Source organism: Marmota flaviventris, chromosome 12 (assembly GCF_047511675.1).
Source record: "Marmota flaviventris isolate mMarFla1 chromosome 12, mMarFla1.hap1, whole genome shotgun sequence".
Lineage (NCBI taxonomy): Eukaryota > Metazoa > Chordata > Mammalia > Rodentia > Sciuridae > Marmota > Marmota flaviventris.
Window position 1 is genome coordinate 96,163,970 of NC_092509.1, and position 19,000 is coordinate 96,182,969.

Here is a 19,000-nt window from a genome sequence, read left to right on the forward strand (position 1 = left end):
TACGCATCGCAATACTCCAACTGGAATGTATTTTTGCCCAAGTGCTGAGAAGCAGCAGGAGGCAGCGAAGCATCTCTCCTAGGAGTTTTGTTATTTAGTCTGGTAAACAGTGACCTGATTTGTATTTCTTCTAAGTCTTTGTATTCTAAACATACCCAAAGACCCCCCATCTGCTGATCTTTCAAGGAAGGTTTTGTCAGTTGAAGTCCAGCTAATATATTCTCCCAGATGGAGACTAATATTCAGTGCTATGCTGTGCCCCTATGAGTGTAGATTAAGCAGATGGCTGGCTGGTCACATGATATGGGCTGATATTTCTCGAGTCCCCTTGTGAAGTCTTCTGTCCTAAATTACTCTAAAACCTACTTTTAAATCTGGGGGGCACTGTGATGGGTTTCCACTAATCCTGCAGGACTGGGCTCTTTCCATAGCAGTGAAGCCTCACCTTTTGTATCTAGGTCTAGTTAGATCAGTTGCTGGGTACCATGTGGATAAAGCTGTGGTCCCTGATTGGACCATTTCATTTTGCCTGGTTCTGGAGCCACAGATTGCAATGTTGTTTATAATCAACCATCTCCCAGACTGTGCTCTGGATAAAGAGAAATACCTGGGCATTTGTGCCCAGAAAATAAAGATCTGAAGGTGAAATTCTAAAGAGGTCTCCTCAGCAGCACCAACATTACATGCAATAGATAACACATTTTCCAGTGTTCACAAGAAGCATACTTGCTGAGGATTGGTGCCAACAGCAGGTAGACTGGGAACTGATGTTCTCTCAGGCAGTCCCTCAGTGTGGCTTCTATTTTGTCTCACCCAAACCATTTAAGGCATTTAGGATGTAATGTAGCAATGGCACCCCAAGAATCCATGGCATTGATCACCTTTAGAGTCCCTGCCTGGGCACAAAGCTAGATGAAGTTACTCTCGAGGTGACTCTTAACACTGGAGTCTCAAGGAACAATATTCTATATGCTCACTGTAGGAAATTTCCAATTCCTTTTCAGCCGGTGTCCTAAATCCACAGTTAATGGGCTACCTGATGCCTAAATTCAATTTTAAACCTTCATTCTCTTCCATAATGGGGGAACTGAATGGCCCGCCTGGCTCTGTGGTAAATGGGTCCTCTTTGCATGAGCTAGGACTTTGTCCACCTTTCTCCCCCTACAAAATGAATGTGTGGTCAGTTTCCTTTGGGAGACTCCCCTTTCAGTTCTATGAGCAGGGGCTGTCAAGAAGGAAGTTCCCCAGAAAAAGCTTGAAGTTTGCGGGGGCGGGGGGGGGGGGCTGCCTTATACATAAACAGGAGAATAAGAGCATGACTGCCAGTAAAATTTGCTCTCTTATCCCTATATGCTCACCATGCATGAGCTCTACTCTCATCTTGATTCTGAATATCATTCACTCCTCTCTTGGGCGTGCACATTCTCACCATCAAAATCACAAACCCCCACAAAAACCAGAACAGAAGAACATGTCACATGGTTGCATCGGGACCTTCCAAATCTGGAATCCTTTGTGCCTGTGTTTCACTAAATGAATTTGGAAGTAGCTCTGCTGCCATGGCTAGTTCTGAATGCATTCGAGAGACCTTCTGCATCTTAGCGATGAGGGCAGAATGTCAAGTGTCAGGAAAGTGACACACTTGAATGAAAAGAATGTAATAAAAGCTAATGTGGGAACTCCAGTTCCTTCTGGCATCAAGAGGCAGATTGACTCATGTTTTTGTTTCTGGCCAAGGACTGAATAATGAAAGGCCAAGTGCGCTGTGAGCCAGATCCCCTGGTGTGCCAAGGAGTCCTGACCTCACCTCTTGCCCTACCATAACAGCAAACAGCCATGGGAAGCTTTGGCATCAGCAGCCAGAGAGCCCACATGACTGATGCACGTGCAGAGTGAGTCCCAGGTGGGGGAGGAAGGAGGAGCAGAGTCGCCAGTCCTGTTTCTGTTAAAACATCTGTGCCAACAAGCAATCACGGCTGTGAGCTTACTACTGAGAATGGAACTCAGGACAGCTCACCTGCCCATGTGAGTTGAACAAGCCAAGTGACATCCCATGGAACAGTGGAAATGGAAGGTGAAGGTCCCCCAAACAAGGCATTCCAGGCCTCTCCAGCGCTTCCCCTCTAAGATGCTGTCCTTATCTACCTGCCTGCACAACTTCCTTCATAAACCTGGAAGACATGAGCCACGTGGACACAGCACCTTCACCATGCAGGGTCCTGTAAGGCTCAAGAAGACAACCTGCATGGTGGTCACGTGACCTATCCCACAGGCAGCTGCCTTGGGGTGGGGTGAGGTGCCCTGAAGTGCAAGAATGCACCTGATATGCAGGTACCCAGAAATGCCAAGGCCGTAACCATCTCCACCTTCCCACCCAGGAGGCCAGGAAGCAGAAGCGATGGCAACATGATCTCAGGAAATTAAGGGAAGCAGTATCTGGTTCTTCGTAGGAAAAAAAGTCACCACACAGAAGAATCCCCCCTTTTCAGAAGAAGAAAAATAAAAGACAAAGGTTTCATAGACCTAGCCACTCACCAGACTTTTCTTGAAACCTCAAAGAGGAAAAGGCATAGCTGGGGACATTTATAGTTGGCAAACACTACGTGTCTCCATATGGCCCAGAAAGTGGGGTATTGTGAGGGCAGTGGAATTAGGGAGAGCTCTTCCCAACCCCTGCCAAAACCTGCCCACCTCCCTACAGAGACTCTGGGCTTAGGAGGAGACCCGAGTGTTCTTATAAATGCTTTATAATGTAAAAGTAGACTGAGAAGAACAGAAGAGATGCAAAGTGGGTATCTTTCTGTTGATTTTCCTATCCACTGATGCGTGCATGCTGATAACAAATCCCCTCCCTCTTCTCGTCAAAAGTCAGTCAAGTTTCCAAACGGAATTTGGCAGGTTTACATTATAAAGAATTAATTTAGTATGTATGTGGCTACAGAGAACAGTGACCTCTCTCCAGCAACTACATACATAACACATAAGCTTTAGGAAGCACGTGACGGCAGGTGCAGATCTCTGCGACAGGACTTGGTGGACAGTGCAGCTTTCTTTGAGAATTCAGCTGGAGGCTATTCCCTCACCTTGGTGTGGGACACTGCTCTTGTGAGTCAGACTGGGTTCTGAGAAGGCTCTGGCTGGCATTGGTGGAAGGGATGCCAAATCACCTCTGGTTTCTGAGGAGCCACATAATGGTGCTACCATGGCAACCTCCATCAGCTGTTCAAACTGACTGAGCAGTAGCCTTTGCAGAAGCCTCGGCAAGGCATGGTTCAGTGTCAAGGAGGATACAAAGAAACCAGGACAGGAATAAGGTTATCTGAATGGTGGACATTCTGTGGGGCAAATCTATGGGCAATGAGGATCAAAGTTATACAACCACAAGGAGAGAGACTGAAAACCCACAGTTGGCTTCCTGCTGGCCTGAGTCCCTGACGCTGGGAGACATGGGCTCTCTTCCCCAGACCATGCCTTCAAGATGCTGTCAAGTGGGAGTCCTGCTAACCCTACCAATGTGATAGTAGAGCTGAATTCTCTGGTGCCCTTAATGAGAAGGGAAGGAGCAGAGTTAGGAAGCATGGGTATATGGGTGAGAGAAAGCATTACCTGGACTTCAGCAAATGTGATTAAAAACCAGACGAAGGGAGAGCAGGGGGCCTGCTTCATGAGCAGAGAAAAGGAGAGGGACTAGGCATGGCAAGCTTGGAAGGATGATGACAGAGTGTATGGAGAAGGGTGGGCAAGACCAGCGGCATTTTGGGGAGAAATGAAGAGAAAGTTCGAGAAGTGACATCACTAAAAGCAAGTGATGGATCATAACTGTCAATCCATCACATAAGCAGGGACCCCAACCCAGGGGCTTTCTGGAGTTCTCTGCACTGTACCTGGTCTGAGGACCAAGAGAGAGCCTTCAGGTCCAGGGCTGTTAAGGCTTCCCCTGCCACCAGCACTAAAGCCACCACTGCCATGTTTCAAAGAGCACAGAGAAAGAACAAGACAGATGACAAGCCCACAGCACATCGTTGTAACTCTTAGCCCGAGGAAAGACAGCTGGACTGTGCAGAGGGAAAGCACACAGGGACTTCTAAATTGCACCTCTAACCTGCCGCCCACGGGCACCGACACACCTGCTTGGTTACCAGGCTCACGGACACCGGTGGGGGCGGATGGGTGAGAAACAGTCACACAGTTCTTGGACTGGCCCAAGTCCATCTTCAACTATCTACATGTATTATGCACCATCACATACATAGCTCCTATATTCAGACTTCATGACAGGAAGTGAGAGTTAGAAGGATAAAGCAGAGAATTAATGTTTACTGATCACTCACACTGCCAGGCCCTGTGCTAAACACTTCACACATCTTGTCTCCATGTTTTGAGATAACTGAGGTTGGGAGGATTCATATTTTTGGTGTGGTTCAAGGACACACAGCTGGAAGGGAGAGGGGCTGATCTTCAAACTAGGCTCTGCCCGACTCCACAGCCCACACCTTTCCCGCCACCCCAGTGAACACTATTCTTCCTCAAGTTCCTTTGAGTTCTTTCCTGTAGCTGTTCTCTCTTCACCCTTTATCCAAAGACAAACTATTCTACTGAGTCAAAATGAGAGAATTACATGGGGAATAATGCATGCGAATGAACTGATAGAATTAGAAGGTAGCTTGACCTTTTGAGAACTCAAGGGTAATATTTTATTTATCTCTAAACAAAAATAAGGTGGGCTACCTTAGGACAAAGGTAGACTAACATATCTTCCCAAGAGAGACAAGGAAGATCTGGGCGTTTTGACACTGCTGGGAGAACCTGTGATACTTGTGTGAAATTTCCTGGGGAACAGTTCACGCGTGTCTAATTAAAGTTTCCTTTTGGGAGGGGAAAGGCAATTCCACCCAAGTCCAATGGGGTTACTACACTAGAGCACAAGGGGACAAGGCACACCAGACTTATCCTGACCGCCAGCCAATCTCAGAGTCATACTCAACCACGCTCTCTTTGGGAGGGTCTCAGTGGCTGCAGCAGTCCTTTCTGCTTCTGGATGAGCTTCGACTCTTAGCACAGCTGGGGAGCTCTCCCCTCTCCTGCAGACAGAGTGCACCTACTTGGGAAGCATTCTTCTGAGCATGCTTCTGAGCTTCACCCCACCTTTTTTCTCCTGCCAGGATGGATAAGGAATGGAAGCTGGTGGTGTTTGCAGGGAGGAGGGATGACTGACCTCCTAACAGCTTAGGCCTGCAAAGAGGAAACCTATGGAGACACCTTGTCCCTTCCCTCATGCTGCTGAGCTTCCTTCTGTTTCATCAGAAATAACGTGGAGCTCACCTTGCTTAGAAGGGGTGGCTCCTACTTAAAGAGGATGGAAGGATGGCTCAGGGAATTCTACTGTGTCACCTGGAAGAGACAGAAGCTGCTCTCCATAGGACAAGGTATGGACAGAGCTCAGAGGCTGTCATCAGTCCTGCTAGGGCCTTCCCAACACCTGGTTTCCAAAATGCCCCAACAGTATCCCTATTTCTTAGCTAGAATAGGGATAGTAGAGGGCTACGAGAGCCCCCTCCATTGGCTGAGTTCTGCAGAAAATATGAGAATATGATTGAAAACCTGCTACAGTAGTATCAATGTGTGTGGGGGAGAAAGTCCCCCAAATGAAATGAACATGGTTTAGTCACCTGAATGGCTTAAGACCATCTTCTTAAGTGTGTAGTCAGGAGAGTTTGGAAAGTCGTGATGTCTGGAGATGAAACATATCCATATGATCTTTATGTCCCTGCACTAGTTCTTGGTTACCCCTACTCAAGGGCAAAAACTTCCCTGTGCACAGGACTCTGGAAACACAAACTGCTCTCCCTCTGCATCCTTCTTTCGAGCTGTTCCTTTGATAGGCTTAAGAATGAAAAGACACATCTGCTATCCTTGGGTCTGCTTCTAGGTGCATGGAGGCATTGCCAACACCCTGAGCTCCTCATGTGCTGGGGCCTCTGACTTCTGCCTCCTGATGCTTTCTGGCAGGACAGGGGAAGCAGGAGTATTAAGGTCACATGAGCTGAAGCTGTGAAGCCCTTAGGAGGTCAGTGGAGGACGAGTGGTAAGCAGATTCCTGGGGCAGCAGTCTTTGGACCCACTGTTTCATTTCTCAGGCTGGCCACGGAGAAGGCCTTGAATCAACCAGAGTCTCCAGGAAGAGGGGGAAGAAAAGGGAACAAATTAGGAATCAAGCCACTTACGCCAGAGCAAAGGCCACCAATGCACCAACCACCACCACAAAGTCCAAGATGTTCCAGAGGTCTCGGAAATAGGACCCATCCTGCAGGATCAAGCCCTGGTCTATCATCTGCAGGACAAGGGTATAAACAACCACAGGTGAGCTCAGCAAGGGCGGATGACAGTCATGAGCTTTGGCTCATCATGGCAGTGCCTCTACTGCCACCATCTCCTCAACCAACCCTACCCTGAGACCTGAGGAGCAAGAGTGGGTGTCCAACAGGCTCGCTCCAGGTAATGGTGATCGCTGAGGCTCCTTTCTCTTAGCCACATGGTATGGAACTAGATTCCTATTCTTTGTGGCCCAGAGCTCCAGACCTTGCCACATATGCACAGGTGGGTAAAACCCAGATGAGAGACTGGGAACAAGATAGGCATGTGGGGGTGGGGGATATCATGGTGATTGAAGGGAGTAGACCTAGGATTGGACGGAGTCCAGGAAATCTCACCTCTACCTGACCCTTTGCCTTGGCACCTGCCCAGGCTCAATCTAGGAAGTACACTGGGCAGAGGGGAGAGTTCACTCAAGTTCACCTGTCTACACACTGTCTTCCCACTACTCGGGCCACATGTACAGATTTGTACAGCCCAAAGACAGCTACATAGGTATGTCTCGCTGACACAGATGTCCTCAGGATTCAGAGATGAGTGAAGGAATCAGCAGACTCTCCTAAGGCTCTGTCATGAGCTACTATATGGCATCATTGGGGAAAGACCCTAAACTCAAGGAGCAGACAGGCGACCCATCCAAACCCCGGAGTCCAGGTTTTCTCAGGAGGATTTTTACCTTTATAACCATTTCAAAGGTGAACACACCCGTGAACACATAGTCGAAATACCTCAGGACCTGTAAGACACAGGGAGAGGGAAGAGGAGCACATAGGCCACCAGGGTACATGTACACTTCAGTCCTGCACAACTACGCTGGCTCCCACCACTCCCCCTAAGAACAAAGGTGTGTGGAATTACAACCGCTGTTGAATTGAGGTGGAGGTAGTGACAAGAGGGCCCTGAAGCCTGCTGGAGCCACGTGGCCCAGTGGCCAGTCCTTGACCATTTCCTCTCTTTGGCCAGAACTTAACATTTTGGGTCTGAATTCCTCCCACAAAACTTGCTCCAGTTCTGATTTTGGATCTGGAATCATTGACAGTCCCTCCCCTCCTTGCCACCCTCAGATCTCCTGACATACACTCGTGGGATCCCAGGGATATCTCAACCCCCTGTGATAAAGCTGTAGCTCCCGCTTTGTGCGTGCATCAATCTAGACTCTGTCAGATCCCCCTGAGCCTGCAGGTAGCTGCAGGCCCCCTCTCAAGCCCTGGCTGGTTCTGGGTGAAGACCCACAGCTGCAGCATAAAGGCATACAGTATGGTTGGGGGATTGTGAGGGGCTTCTCTGGAATGGTCATACTGCTGAGAAACAGGAGTGGGAAATTTCTCCATGTTTTCTCATTCCCCAGCAACCCTCCTGCCAATCTTTGCTCACTTCCAATTGCAGCTGGAGGAGAGGGGTAGGGATGGGGCAGGTCCCAGAGAACCACAGAGATCAGCAAATGGCCCCCGTACACCTACTTTGTTGCGCTCCGAGTTGGTCAGGACAGGGTCCTCCGCGGCCAGGGCAATGCTGCTGGCTGCGATCACCAGGAGGATGCACATCTCAAAGTAGCGCAGGTTCACAATGTAATGGCAGGCCCTCCGGATCCTGTGGGGCAGATGAGACCTGCTGAGCTGGCCTCACTGAGTTGGGCACTTGTCTCTCCCCTCCCTATCCCTCTTACTCCTTCTACCCAACCCTGGTCTCTTCCACACAGCCAGGCACTCTTCAGAAGGAGCCTCCAGGGAGAGCAACTTAATTTCTCAGGCACCACCCTTCATTATCAGCCCCAGTGGAGGAAGGTAATCAGATTGGTTAGAGGCTGAACACACAAGACAAGACCCATCATCCGCAAGCACAACAGCCACAGGAGCAAATGGCATCAGGCTACACAACACAATCTCAGGTGGCCAGGGAGTGCCCTCCACTGCATCTCAGGGTCTTCTCCCCTGTGTAGCTGGGACCTGCCCAGAAAACTATAAGGAACCAAGATACAAAAACAGGCCTTGATTCTAATTAAAATTCCTAATAAGAACAGCAATTGGTTTTCACAGGCTATTGGGATGGAAGTATATTCTATATTCTACTTTCCAGCCTTACAATGACTGACGGCTTAACCTGGGTTCCTCCCATCCCAGAGTCCCACCTGAACCCTGCCACCCGTGTGCCCATTAAAGGTTTCTGTGTCCTCCTAGTCTCAGAAGATGATCTGCATGTCACTTCCAGGGCAGAAGGCAGTAGCTTCTTCCAAATCCTATCCTTCCTGAACCTGACCTTCTAGACTTTTCCCTGACAACCTCATCTCATTCACCAAGCTCTGCTTTGAGAGCATGCCCACTGAAATGATGTGGTCATTCTAGGATCTATGGTCTCAGCTCTGCTACCTTTTGGGATGTTTGGTGACACCTCCTCAAGTAAATATCCTCCTTCCCTCCATACCACTTACTGACCAAAGAATGGGTGAAGGGGTTCTTTTCTCATGACATCTCTCCCGTCTTCAGTTACTCTGTAGACTGTGGGCACAGAGTTCAGAGGCTGTTGACTTAACGGCTGACCTCACCTATTGGATCCTGGATGCTTCTATGTCTGGTCACCTTCTACTAGGAAGGCTAGCATCCCTCCTCCTATCACTCTGGCTCAAACCCTGGTTATCTGCCCTCATGCCAAAGGGGTAGCACTGGAAAGTGTCTCACGGGTTGGTGGTGCTGAAGATGAACATGGAGCTGTGGGGCACCATGGCTTTGCCCGTCTCACGCTTCTCCTTCTTCTTCTTCTTCTCTACCTCCTCTTCCTCCTCTTTGATATCTTCCTCCTTCAAGGGACTGGCTTCTCCATCAGTCTTGTTGCTAACTGCAAGAGGAACATGTTGGAATTTTCAGAAACTTGGCACAGTGCCCTTCAATTACAGTTGGGGACAGCACAGTTGGGAAAGGGGTGCCAGGATGCCCCCAGCCAGGCTCTCTGCAAACACTGGGGGTATTTTCTATAATAAAGTTGAGTCCTTCCCCTTGTCCAAATTCTATGTGACATAATCTTGTATGCCACACAAAGGATAATGGTCACGTCTCTTCCTTTACAGTTGAATTTCTATGGCCCAGCAAACAGCATGGTTGAAAAATTTACAAAATTTAGATATTTAAACTCTGGATTCTTATTGAACTCACTGAATTTTTATATCAATAAACCCTGAGTGGCATAAATTATTATTCCCATTGTACAGACAGTTCCAGGACATAAGCACCTTGCCTAAGGTCATACAGCTAGAATGGGTTTGGGATTCAAAATCCTATATGCTTTCAATGACATCACGTTGCAGGGGAAGATCTCGAGAAACTATTACTCTGTTTGCAGCTGCCGTTTTTGGCTGTGCCTTTTCTAGCCGTGGTGAATGTAGAGATGAGAATGCAGTAGTCATACGAATATGGGTCTGTGACTACAAGCCAAGCTGGGAGGACCATGGAGCCAGCCGATGAGTAGACGTCTTGGGCCGCTGTTCTGTTTCCATACTTGAGTCCCCATATAGGTGAAGATGGCTGGAGGCTGAGGCTAACAGAATAGGGAGGGGGACCCAGCCAGCCCCTCCCACTACTCTGTTCAGTGAGTGACTCTATCCTGGAACCCCAGGTGGGCAGCAAACCTCTGTGGTCCTGGCACCTCGCTGGGGCCTTCCAAAAGGGGACTCATGTGGTGTATCCAAAAGCCTTCCTATCACACACATACCTGTGCCCAAGGCCACAGACTAGCCCTGGAATGGGAACAGAGGGACAGTCAAGCTCTCTTGGGCTATTTCTTATGAAGGAGGATCCAAAACATTTATTAAAGTGTAAAATCAAACAGACACCAAAAGAGACTGAGTCTGGAGTCCTCAAGCATGCCCGAGTTAGCCCCAGGAAGCACTGGACACGCGAGATTTCACTTTTCAAAGCAGAACTGGCATTTTGATTGTGAAAAATATGAAGGAAGAGAGAGCAAGCCATGGAAGAAAGGCAAACAGGAACAGGAGAAGACATGTGTGGAAGAAAAGTGTGGAAAAGTGGAAGGAAAACAACTCAGGGGGGTATGGCTAGGGGGACTGAGGCCGGGAGGGGTGGGGTGGGATGGGGTCAAGGGTGAAATTATTTTTTGCTTTGTTTCCCTTTAAAGTTTCACAGATGAACATCTGTTGCCTGAAGGAACTTCTTCAGAGAGAAAGTGTGACTAAAAGCTCGTAGGAGAAAAAGAATTGATAAAGAGTAATGGAATCATAAAATGTTAGCAGGGAAAGACCTCAGATTCTCTAGTTCAAGGCTCACTTTACAGATGCCAAACTGAGGTCTGGAGAGATGCAGAGGTTTTGGGAGGCCACTTTTAGTGAGCAGAACCAGGGCCAGAAAGAGCCCTCTTGCCACAGTGCACCCTAGCAGGGGTTCCCTCCTCATTTGCCCTGGTGACAGAGCACCATAGAGGTCACAGAGAACACCACTGAGTATTCAAAAGTTAAATCAAACAGCTGGACATGGAACTGGGTACCCAGTCACATAGGATCCCTCTGATGAATCTAGTCACAGGACCAAAGCTTAAGGAAATTTTATGGGCAAAATATAAGATTGAGAAAAAAACCTTTTCATTTTGCAAAAGAAAGCCACCACCATGTTCTACCCGAAGAAATTTTGGTGGGGACTTTCTATGAAGCTTTGCTGCAATGACCCTAGAGCCAGCTGTGCCTGGCCCTGGGTGGGGTGGGCAGTGGGTGGAAAGGGGCCAGGGACTGTGCTCACTGTGAACCACTGTCGAATCCACCAAGGGGCCCACTTCAGGGATGGCGACCGTGACGCTGGTGCTCTCAGTGGTGGCCTTGTCAGTGTTGGCCATGATGCAGGAGAGGTCAGGCTCGCTCTGGCTGATGCCCCGGCCCACATCCAGCTGCACGTCGCCCAGCAGGGCTTGCTCACTGCTGCCTTCCGGCTCCTGCTCCGTCAGCGTGGCATCCTTCCCCACCTCCAGCTCAGGTTGGGGCAGGACTAGGGGTGTTTCTGCCTCATCGAGGGCTCCTGCTAGCCCAGAACCCCTGGACACCATCAGACTGTTGGTTCTGGAGAGGGAGGGAGAGGTGGCCAGAGCTGGAGGGGGCCTGCTGGAGCACACACAGCAGCACGCCTTCCAGCCCCACTCGGCCAGGTGGAGGGGCAAGCCCCGCAGGCCACATCCACTGCCTTATTCCCGTCCCTCCATCTGTGCCCACCCCCAGCAGAGATGCCCGAGAAGACCAGACATCGTCTTCAGGGGGATGGATCCCATTGCCTGTGATATGTATTCATACCTTCTAAAGGGCATTTCAGCCTCATCTACCATTTTATTAAAGGGGAAACGGGCGGAGAAAGCCTCCTGTTGAAGAATTCCTTACCCTGTCCTATGCTACTTGCCTCTAGGCACTCTGGGGACTCATTTACCTCCTCAAGTCCTGGCCCCTGTCCTCTTCGTGGATAGTCGGTTCCTTGCCCCCGTGGCTTCCCCGGGGCTCACGGTCCTGCTCCCCCTCGGCAGGCACCCCTTCGTCCAGATTCCTCTCCTGGCTGGCAGACCTGCTCCGGGAGGTCGAGGTCGATTCTTTGCCTTCTGTTCTGACCCGGCGGTGCCGGCTACGACGCTGGCTCTGTCTGTGCCTGGCCCGGTCCTCGAAGGTCACCACAGTCTCCCCTCCCCCAGTCTCCTGCTGGGTGGGGTCACAATTCCCATGACAAGGCCTGGCCAGCCATGGTGGTTCCCGCTTGCCTAGGGACAAAGGGCTTCTCTGGTTGTCCAGGACACTGGTCAGGTCCCCTCCGTCCCCCTTGAGGGATCCCCCACGGCTGATGCGCTCCTCCTCGCACTTCTCCAGGCCCAGGCCCAGGGCCAGGCCCTCGATAGGCCTGGGCCTCCGGTAGAGGCTGGGGTGAGCATTGAGCGGGTTGAGGGGGCTCAGTGGGTTGAGGGGGTTGAGGGGGTTCATCGGTGGGGCCTCCTCTTTGTTGAGGGCCTCCTGGCTGGACATCTGCATGTGTCTCCTCAGCTGGCTGGTGCGCTGCTCCCACACGGACATATGGTGCCTGCGCCTCCGCTCCCTCCTGGCAAGGGGAGATGGGGAGCACCACATCAGAACCCAATAGCCACAGACCAAGGAGGGCGGCCACGGGGGCCATGAGCAAATGGGGCACAAGGTGGGGGAGCAAATGGGAGCGCCTCAGACCTGAGACAGGAAGCACAGAGAGATGCAAGGAGCAGAGTGGCCATGAATAGTAGGTCAAAGGACCCATGCCTCCCAGTCCCGTCCACGGTGCTCTTCCCTCCAATCCCTGTTCTGCAGTAGCCAAGGGGTAGGGGAGGGATCAGCTCTAGTACCAACTCTCACGTCCCCAGAGTCTACGAGGGCAGTTGTACAAAGGCCCTCGCTCCCTGGTACTCCTTGGATTCAGGACATCAGCCAGAGCCCACTCCGTACCCACCAATGGCCCTGGATTCTAGGTCAGAGACTTTCCTCCCCTTCATCTCCCTTGCTTTTCCCTTAGACTGCAGCCTGGAATAGCGAGGGGGGAGACGGACCATGCTCACACACCAACAGAGGTTAAGAACAGTGGCAAGTAGATCTATGTAGCAAAAATCTTGACATCGTCCCCCCAAAGTGAGAGGCCTGTGGGTCTCTTGCACAAGAGCTGATAAAACCCATAGGAAATGGTCTACACAGAGACGACCACCAGCTCCTGCTCAAAATCACTCCTGAGCTCTGCAGCTCACAGGCCTAGAGGAGCAACCACGTGGCAGTGGGAATGCGGATGTGAGGCATGCAGAAGAGCGCACAGGAGAGGGCTCCCAGGGCAGAAGGACAGACACACTCCTTACATGTCACGGGCACACGCCCACCACTGTCAAGGGGACTCTCATGTACCCACACACACCCTCACCGAGGCCCACACGGATGTACACAACTGCTATGGGGGGAACACCCAGTGCCAATTACCAACACATGCCCACTCACAGGCCACACACAAGAGCAACAACGCACAGGGCCGCGTACTTGACACACGCTGACAGAAGCACATGTTGAAAGGTGCAGAAGGGCACGTCCACAGGTCATGGGCATGGAACACACACACACGCCGAGGCACACGCTGACATGCACACCCACTGCCACTTTGTCCACAGCAAGGACAAAAACACATTGTCCCCACACCCACACGGAACCACTCACAAACACGCAAACCGGTACACACATACAGGTGGCTGCTGCGTGGCTCCCACATCGACATGTGGTGTCTTCTCCTTCTGTCTCTTCTGGGAAAGAAAAATGAACAGGTTCAGTTCACCCCAACCTCTGGGAAGCTCAAGCCCCACAGCCACCAGCAGATTTCTGGAGGGAGGTGAGAGTCCTCGGCAGTCCGCAGGTTCACCACAGGTGCTGTGGACTCCCCATCTTCACTGCTCCAACCGAGTGGCGACTTTTGAGTCCTTGCTATTAGCAAATACATGGATCTCATGTTTGAAGCACACATGCAGGGACAAAGAGGTCATATCAGTTCATACAGATGCTCAAACGTCATGCCCAGTGGCACTCACACCTCCACCTGCCCATCCTTCAGAGAACTATTTGAGCAACTTTGATGAGCAGTTATCCCTTCTCCCTGATCATTTCCAGATAACAAAGCACATTCACATAGGTGACTCCCCTACCTGCCACTCCTATGGCAGATCCTGACTCCATCTCATAAAACATGCAGGGAATAAATGCTCCGCCATGCATACCCATGAGGCTTAGAGCAGCCTATGGCCAAAGGCAGGGCTACCATGTGCCACCATCCACATCCTCCGAGATGTAAGTAGTGCCTCTGCATCTGCATAGCATGATGCCCTGGCCAGAGGTTCAGTCTGCTCAATGGGTAAAGCACAGTATCGACCTTCTTAATCTTACACAGAAAAAAATCTCTCTTCCCCACACACACTGTCCTTATAAACACAAGGTTAATGGAAGGTCAGGGTGACAGAGGTGATGGCACCTGTTAAAGTGGACAGGCTGTGTGGTGAAATGAGACTGTCAGCACAGGGTCCATGCTCAGGAGGAAGACAACACATCTAGGATATCCTTAGAGCAAGTCTGCTCCAGCCCCTGGACTGCTGAACTTGGCCCAGCTCAGTGGGCCCTGCTGGACCTGGGAGGTGGGAAATTGCTGCTCCTTCCCTGAGAGCGCCACCCCCAAGGCAGATCATGCTATGCGATCTAACACTGCCGCCTGCCACATCACTCATGTCCAGAGAGGAGCTTGATCCAAGGGGAGGCCTGAGGGAGAAGAGAGGCAGCTGGTCTGAGCCCCCCTCTGGGTGTCTAGAGGAGGCCCAGTGTGTGTATGCACACAAGCACCCACTGATGCCGACATTGTGGTGGAGATTGTGGAGATGCCTGTAGGCACCTCCATTGAACACATCCCTCAGCATCTGCAGCCCGCACTGCCACCAGGCACAGGTTGGGTGGGGTGCCGAGAAGCACGGGCAGCAGAGAGAAATAGAACATGCACTCCAGGCAGCAGGCACAGCCCGCCAGGAAAAGCACAACATCCCATCTATTTGCAAATTTTCAAATATTCGAATGCCAGCTCTCCAGAAGAATGTAAAGGTGTGAGTACATGGAAGGATTCCGTCTCTCTCACATACACCAAAAAAACAAAACAACAACAAAAAAAAAAACGGACATACAAACATACACACACACCCAGGCCAGGCCAAAGAGAAGCCAAATTCTGATTGTCACACACATCAGACACACACTTCACACTCTCCTTTGCCTCTCTACTCACATAGACAAAGATCCAAATTCACATTCATGCCGAAAACCACACAAAGAAGTATCCACATCTTCAAATCACACAAATGTGACCTTGTGGACATCCGACCATAGCCTTGTGGAACAGGAAGGGCAAAGGGCACCCTTCCCTTTCAAAGATAGGGAAATAGAATTTCTGAAGTCGCAATAAGTGACAGAACTAGGACCAGCACTCTGACACCTTTAGTTGCCATGATGCCCTTCCCATTTTTCCTTTCTAGTCATTTGCACTTAGTTACACCGCAGACCAGAAAGCAGGGGTCTGGTCTGCATACCGCAGTAGGACACACCCCCAGTGGTTACCATGGCCAACAGCACACGCTCGCAGCACATGTGTGGGAACTAGAGCCCAGGTCTTGGCTCACCTTGAAAATTTGTAGCACCTTCTATCTCACTGTGCCCTGAGGCACATGGCCTACCCACATTTCATTCATTCTTTCTTTCCATAAATAGCGAGTTTCTACTCTGGGCCAACCACTGTCCCAAATCACATCTCTCCAAACCCACTTCTCCCCCAGGCATCCTCATGTCAGTAAATAGAGCCACCCACTCATGAGCAGCAACCAGTCCTCTCCATCCCCATTTTTATACCTGTGCATGAGTTTTAGCCCAAATTCATGAGTTCAGGGAAGGTAGATAGAAATCACTCAAGACCTAGAGAATACTCTGAAGAGGTACTTGGCATTGCCTCATCCATCTTTGATGATTTTTTTTTTTTCTCCCACTCACATAAGAGGGGACAGGAGGCCAGGCCTTTGCAATTTTGAACAATGCAAAAAGATGATGGTTATGTGGGACTCCCCTCCCCACACAGAACTTGGGAGTATCCCTACAAGGGGAGGCGGAAGTCCAGTCAGGAGAACTTCTCACAAACATTGGGTCATCAAGAACTCCTCCCTTACCAGCTTCAAGTAAGGAGTGACAAGGTCTGGTGTCAGGATAGAATTCCACCTCCCACGGGGCTCAGACCCGCCCCATCGATGCCCTCTGGGCCACTCACACAGGCCTCAGGCAGGTCCAAAGCAATGGCAGGCTCTGAGCCCCTCCTCCCAGATGGCTCCCTCTCACAAGGGAGAGGCCAGGCCCCTGCAGGGCCCAGGCTGAAGGCCCTAGTTCTACCTCTAGCCCTGGATCCAGGCTGAATCCTCTGCTTTGTCGCCTCCCCTTCTCTCCCCAATCTAGTCCACCTGGATTCTGTTCCCACCTGGCTCCTCGTAAGGTCACTAACAGTTCTTGTTGAATCCAACGGTCCCTTTTCTGTCCCCATCCTAAGCGGTCCTTGAATAGCAGGTAGCGCCACTCCTACTCCTCAGGGTTTCTCCTACAGGTTCCAGGACACAGCTTCCCTGTTCTCCCGACTCCTGGCTGCACCCCCTCAGCCTCATTTGCTGAGTTCTCTGGCAGACCTGAAGCGCAGGCAGGCGCATGCTCAGCCACTGTCCTCAGCTCCTCTCTTCCCTATTCCCACTCTCCCTGGGTCATCTCACCCACACTGATGGCTTAAATACCATCTAAATGCAAATGACTTCCTCCAAATCTTTATTTTAATCCTGACTTCTCTTCTAAGCTCTAGACTCCTGTAACCAATAGCCTATCCAAACACTTAGATTCCTTAGAAGTGTCTCAAATTTAATGTGGCCAAAATGAACTTTAGATTTCCACCATCTCCAGGGGATCAGTAAATACCACCACCTTCTACCCAGCTGTTTAAGCTTCGAAACCCTCAAACCTGGGAGCCACTTTTGTTTCTTCATCTCGTCACCCTCACCCCTGCTGCATCTAATCTACCAGCTCGTCCCATTGGTTCTCACTCCAAAACACAGACCGGATGGGATTACTTCTGACTGACTCCATCGCCACTACCCCCCTCTAAGTCGCCATCACTTACTTTAAGAACCAACTCTGTTTCTCTGCCTCCACTCTTGGCCCCACAACCCATTCTCCACGGAGCAGAATGACCTTCTGAAGTGTCAATCCTATTTCCTCATCCTCCCACAGCAAGCCCTCCAGTGGCTGCAATTAGAATGAAAGCTAAATTCCTTCACCTGGGGGTTAGGTACCTTTGAGCTGGCTCCTGCCCACCTCCCTGGCATTGCCATCTCCTTCACTACACCTCAGCCATGCTGGTCCTTGCCGGGAAATACATCCTTTAAAATGTCACCCAAGTGCCTTCTCTAGGTTTAGGTCTCTGCTTACACACTGCCTCCCATAGAGAGTCCCTCTAAGGAATCTCCCCCAAACTCTTGCCTTACGACCTGTTCTGCTCACTTTGCCACACTTACTGCTGTCTGAAATGTGCAGGTTTATTATCATTCTCCATGAGAACAGAAACTTCCATCCTGTGTGCTGCTGCGTTCTCAGGAATATTCCTGGCATGGGGGAGGCACGTTCCTACGATCCATCATTTTATGAGTTGATGGACTGGCTTTGGTACAGTAGATGCCCAGGGTCAGGAGAGGGGGCGGTGGACTCACTCGATGGAAGGCATGTTGGGCGCGGACATCGGGCTCACTTCCTTGGCCTTCTGCAGTGCATGCTTCTGGTTGAAGGCCTCCTCTTCTTCCTGTTCATCCTAGACAGAAAGCAGAGATGGCTTTGCTTCGGATCCCCATGAAGGAGAGCAGCTTCCTCTAGGTGTCCCCAGAGGGCATTCTGAAGAACAGGAGAAGTGGGCAAGCCAAGGAAGAGGGTGAACAAGGCAGCCTGAGGTGAAGCAGCATTAGAGACCTGATGACTAGAGACCAGGCCCCTTAAGAGCCAGGAGGCTCACAGGCCCCACAGGGCCAGAAATGCTCCTTTGCCCCCTGCACCCCACCCCCCCCCCCATAAGCTGCTCAGGAGACCTATAAACATCCACCCCTCCCTGAGCCCTTAGCAGAGCTGGCCCAGGCTATAGAGATCAGTGGCAAGAGGTGACACTTCTCAGATGTCCTGCAGTGTTTAGATATGACAGAGCAGAGTTCTTTATCGCAGAGCCCCCCTAAAGCAAGCATTGAGGCCTGGCACCCCATCACGGCAACTTCCCTGCATAGCTAACTGGCTCCACCCTGGGTTCTTAGGCAGAGATTTCATTTCCTCACCTGTATTCCTACTCATAAATGATGACATCAAGGAAAATTATTTCAGGTAGAGTGACTAGAAGCATCAAGAACACACACATCTCCCTAGCATCCTATAGTTTCCACACACATTCTTTCACCTGATCCTTGGGGTAATGCTGTGAGGCCAACAGGGGAGATGTACCATTCCAATCTTTACATAGGAAGAAAAGGATGCTCTAGAAATCAGGAGTCTAGCCAAAGCTAGAACAGCCAGTAAGTGCCAGGTGTGGGGTTCAAACCCAGCCTTCAGATACTATTGGTGGTATCCTTCCTACCACACCAGGCAGATAAGACCCTCAAGCAATGGAAGGAGAGCAAGCAACACTTCAGAGAATACAAGGGGAAAGCTGAACAAAGTTACCAGCATTTTCTGTGCCTCTTCCCCAAACAAATTTGTATTGTGGGGGGAGAAGAGTTTTCACTCATCTCCTTAGACCTCCCCACTGCAATTTGCATCATCTCCTCCCCTGGAGAGAAGAGGAGGAGGAAAGAAAGGAAGAGCTCTTGAGAAATGTAGTGTCTTGCTTCATTGACACTGTCTCAGAATAACCATGGCCATTGGAATACCCCAGCAGCAAGAACTGCCTTACCCCACTCCTCTCACATCCAAACCTAAACCTTAAAGGTTAGGTTGCATGATGGAGGTCACACTCACAGATCACTGTAGAAGAGGTGCAGTTTAAAATTCAGAGCTCTAGAATTTCCCCTGACTGTTCAT

At 50.5% G+C, this 19,000-nt stretch overlaps 1 protein-coding gene across 3 annotated transcripts in view; it reads right to left on the minus strand.

Annotated features, from left to right (window-relative positions):
* The window catches only part of Cacna1e (calcium voltage-gated channel subunit alpha1 E), a 296,345-nt gene that overhangs the window by 57,183 nt on the left and 220,162 nt on the right, over positions 1-19,000 (minus strand). For 2 of the 3 annotated variants that reach the window (XM_027934922.2, XM_027934920.2), the window contains exons 18-25: positions 17,656-17,753; positions 13,585-13,641; positions 11,784-12,437; positions 11,112-11,425; positions 9,048-9,204; positions 7,833-7,962; positions 7,049-7,108; positions 6,225-6,331 (exon numbers count right to left, since the gene is read on the minus strand). In XM_027934922.2, the coding sequence (XP_027790723.1) occupies positions 6,225-6,331; positions 7,049-7,108; positions 7,833-7,962; positions 9,048-9,204; positions 11,112-11,425; positions 11,784-12,437; positions 13,585-13,641; positions 17,656-17,753 (1,577 nt within the window). The remainder of the gene's footprint in view (positions 1-6,224; positions 6,332-7,048; positions 7,109-7,832; positions 7,963-9,047; positions 9,205-11,111; positions 11,426-11,783; positions 12,438-13,584; positions 13,642-17,655; positions 17,754-19,000) is intronic. The other variant, XM_027934923.2, reaches the window with a different exon arrangement.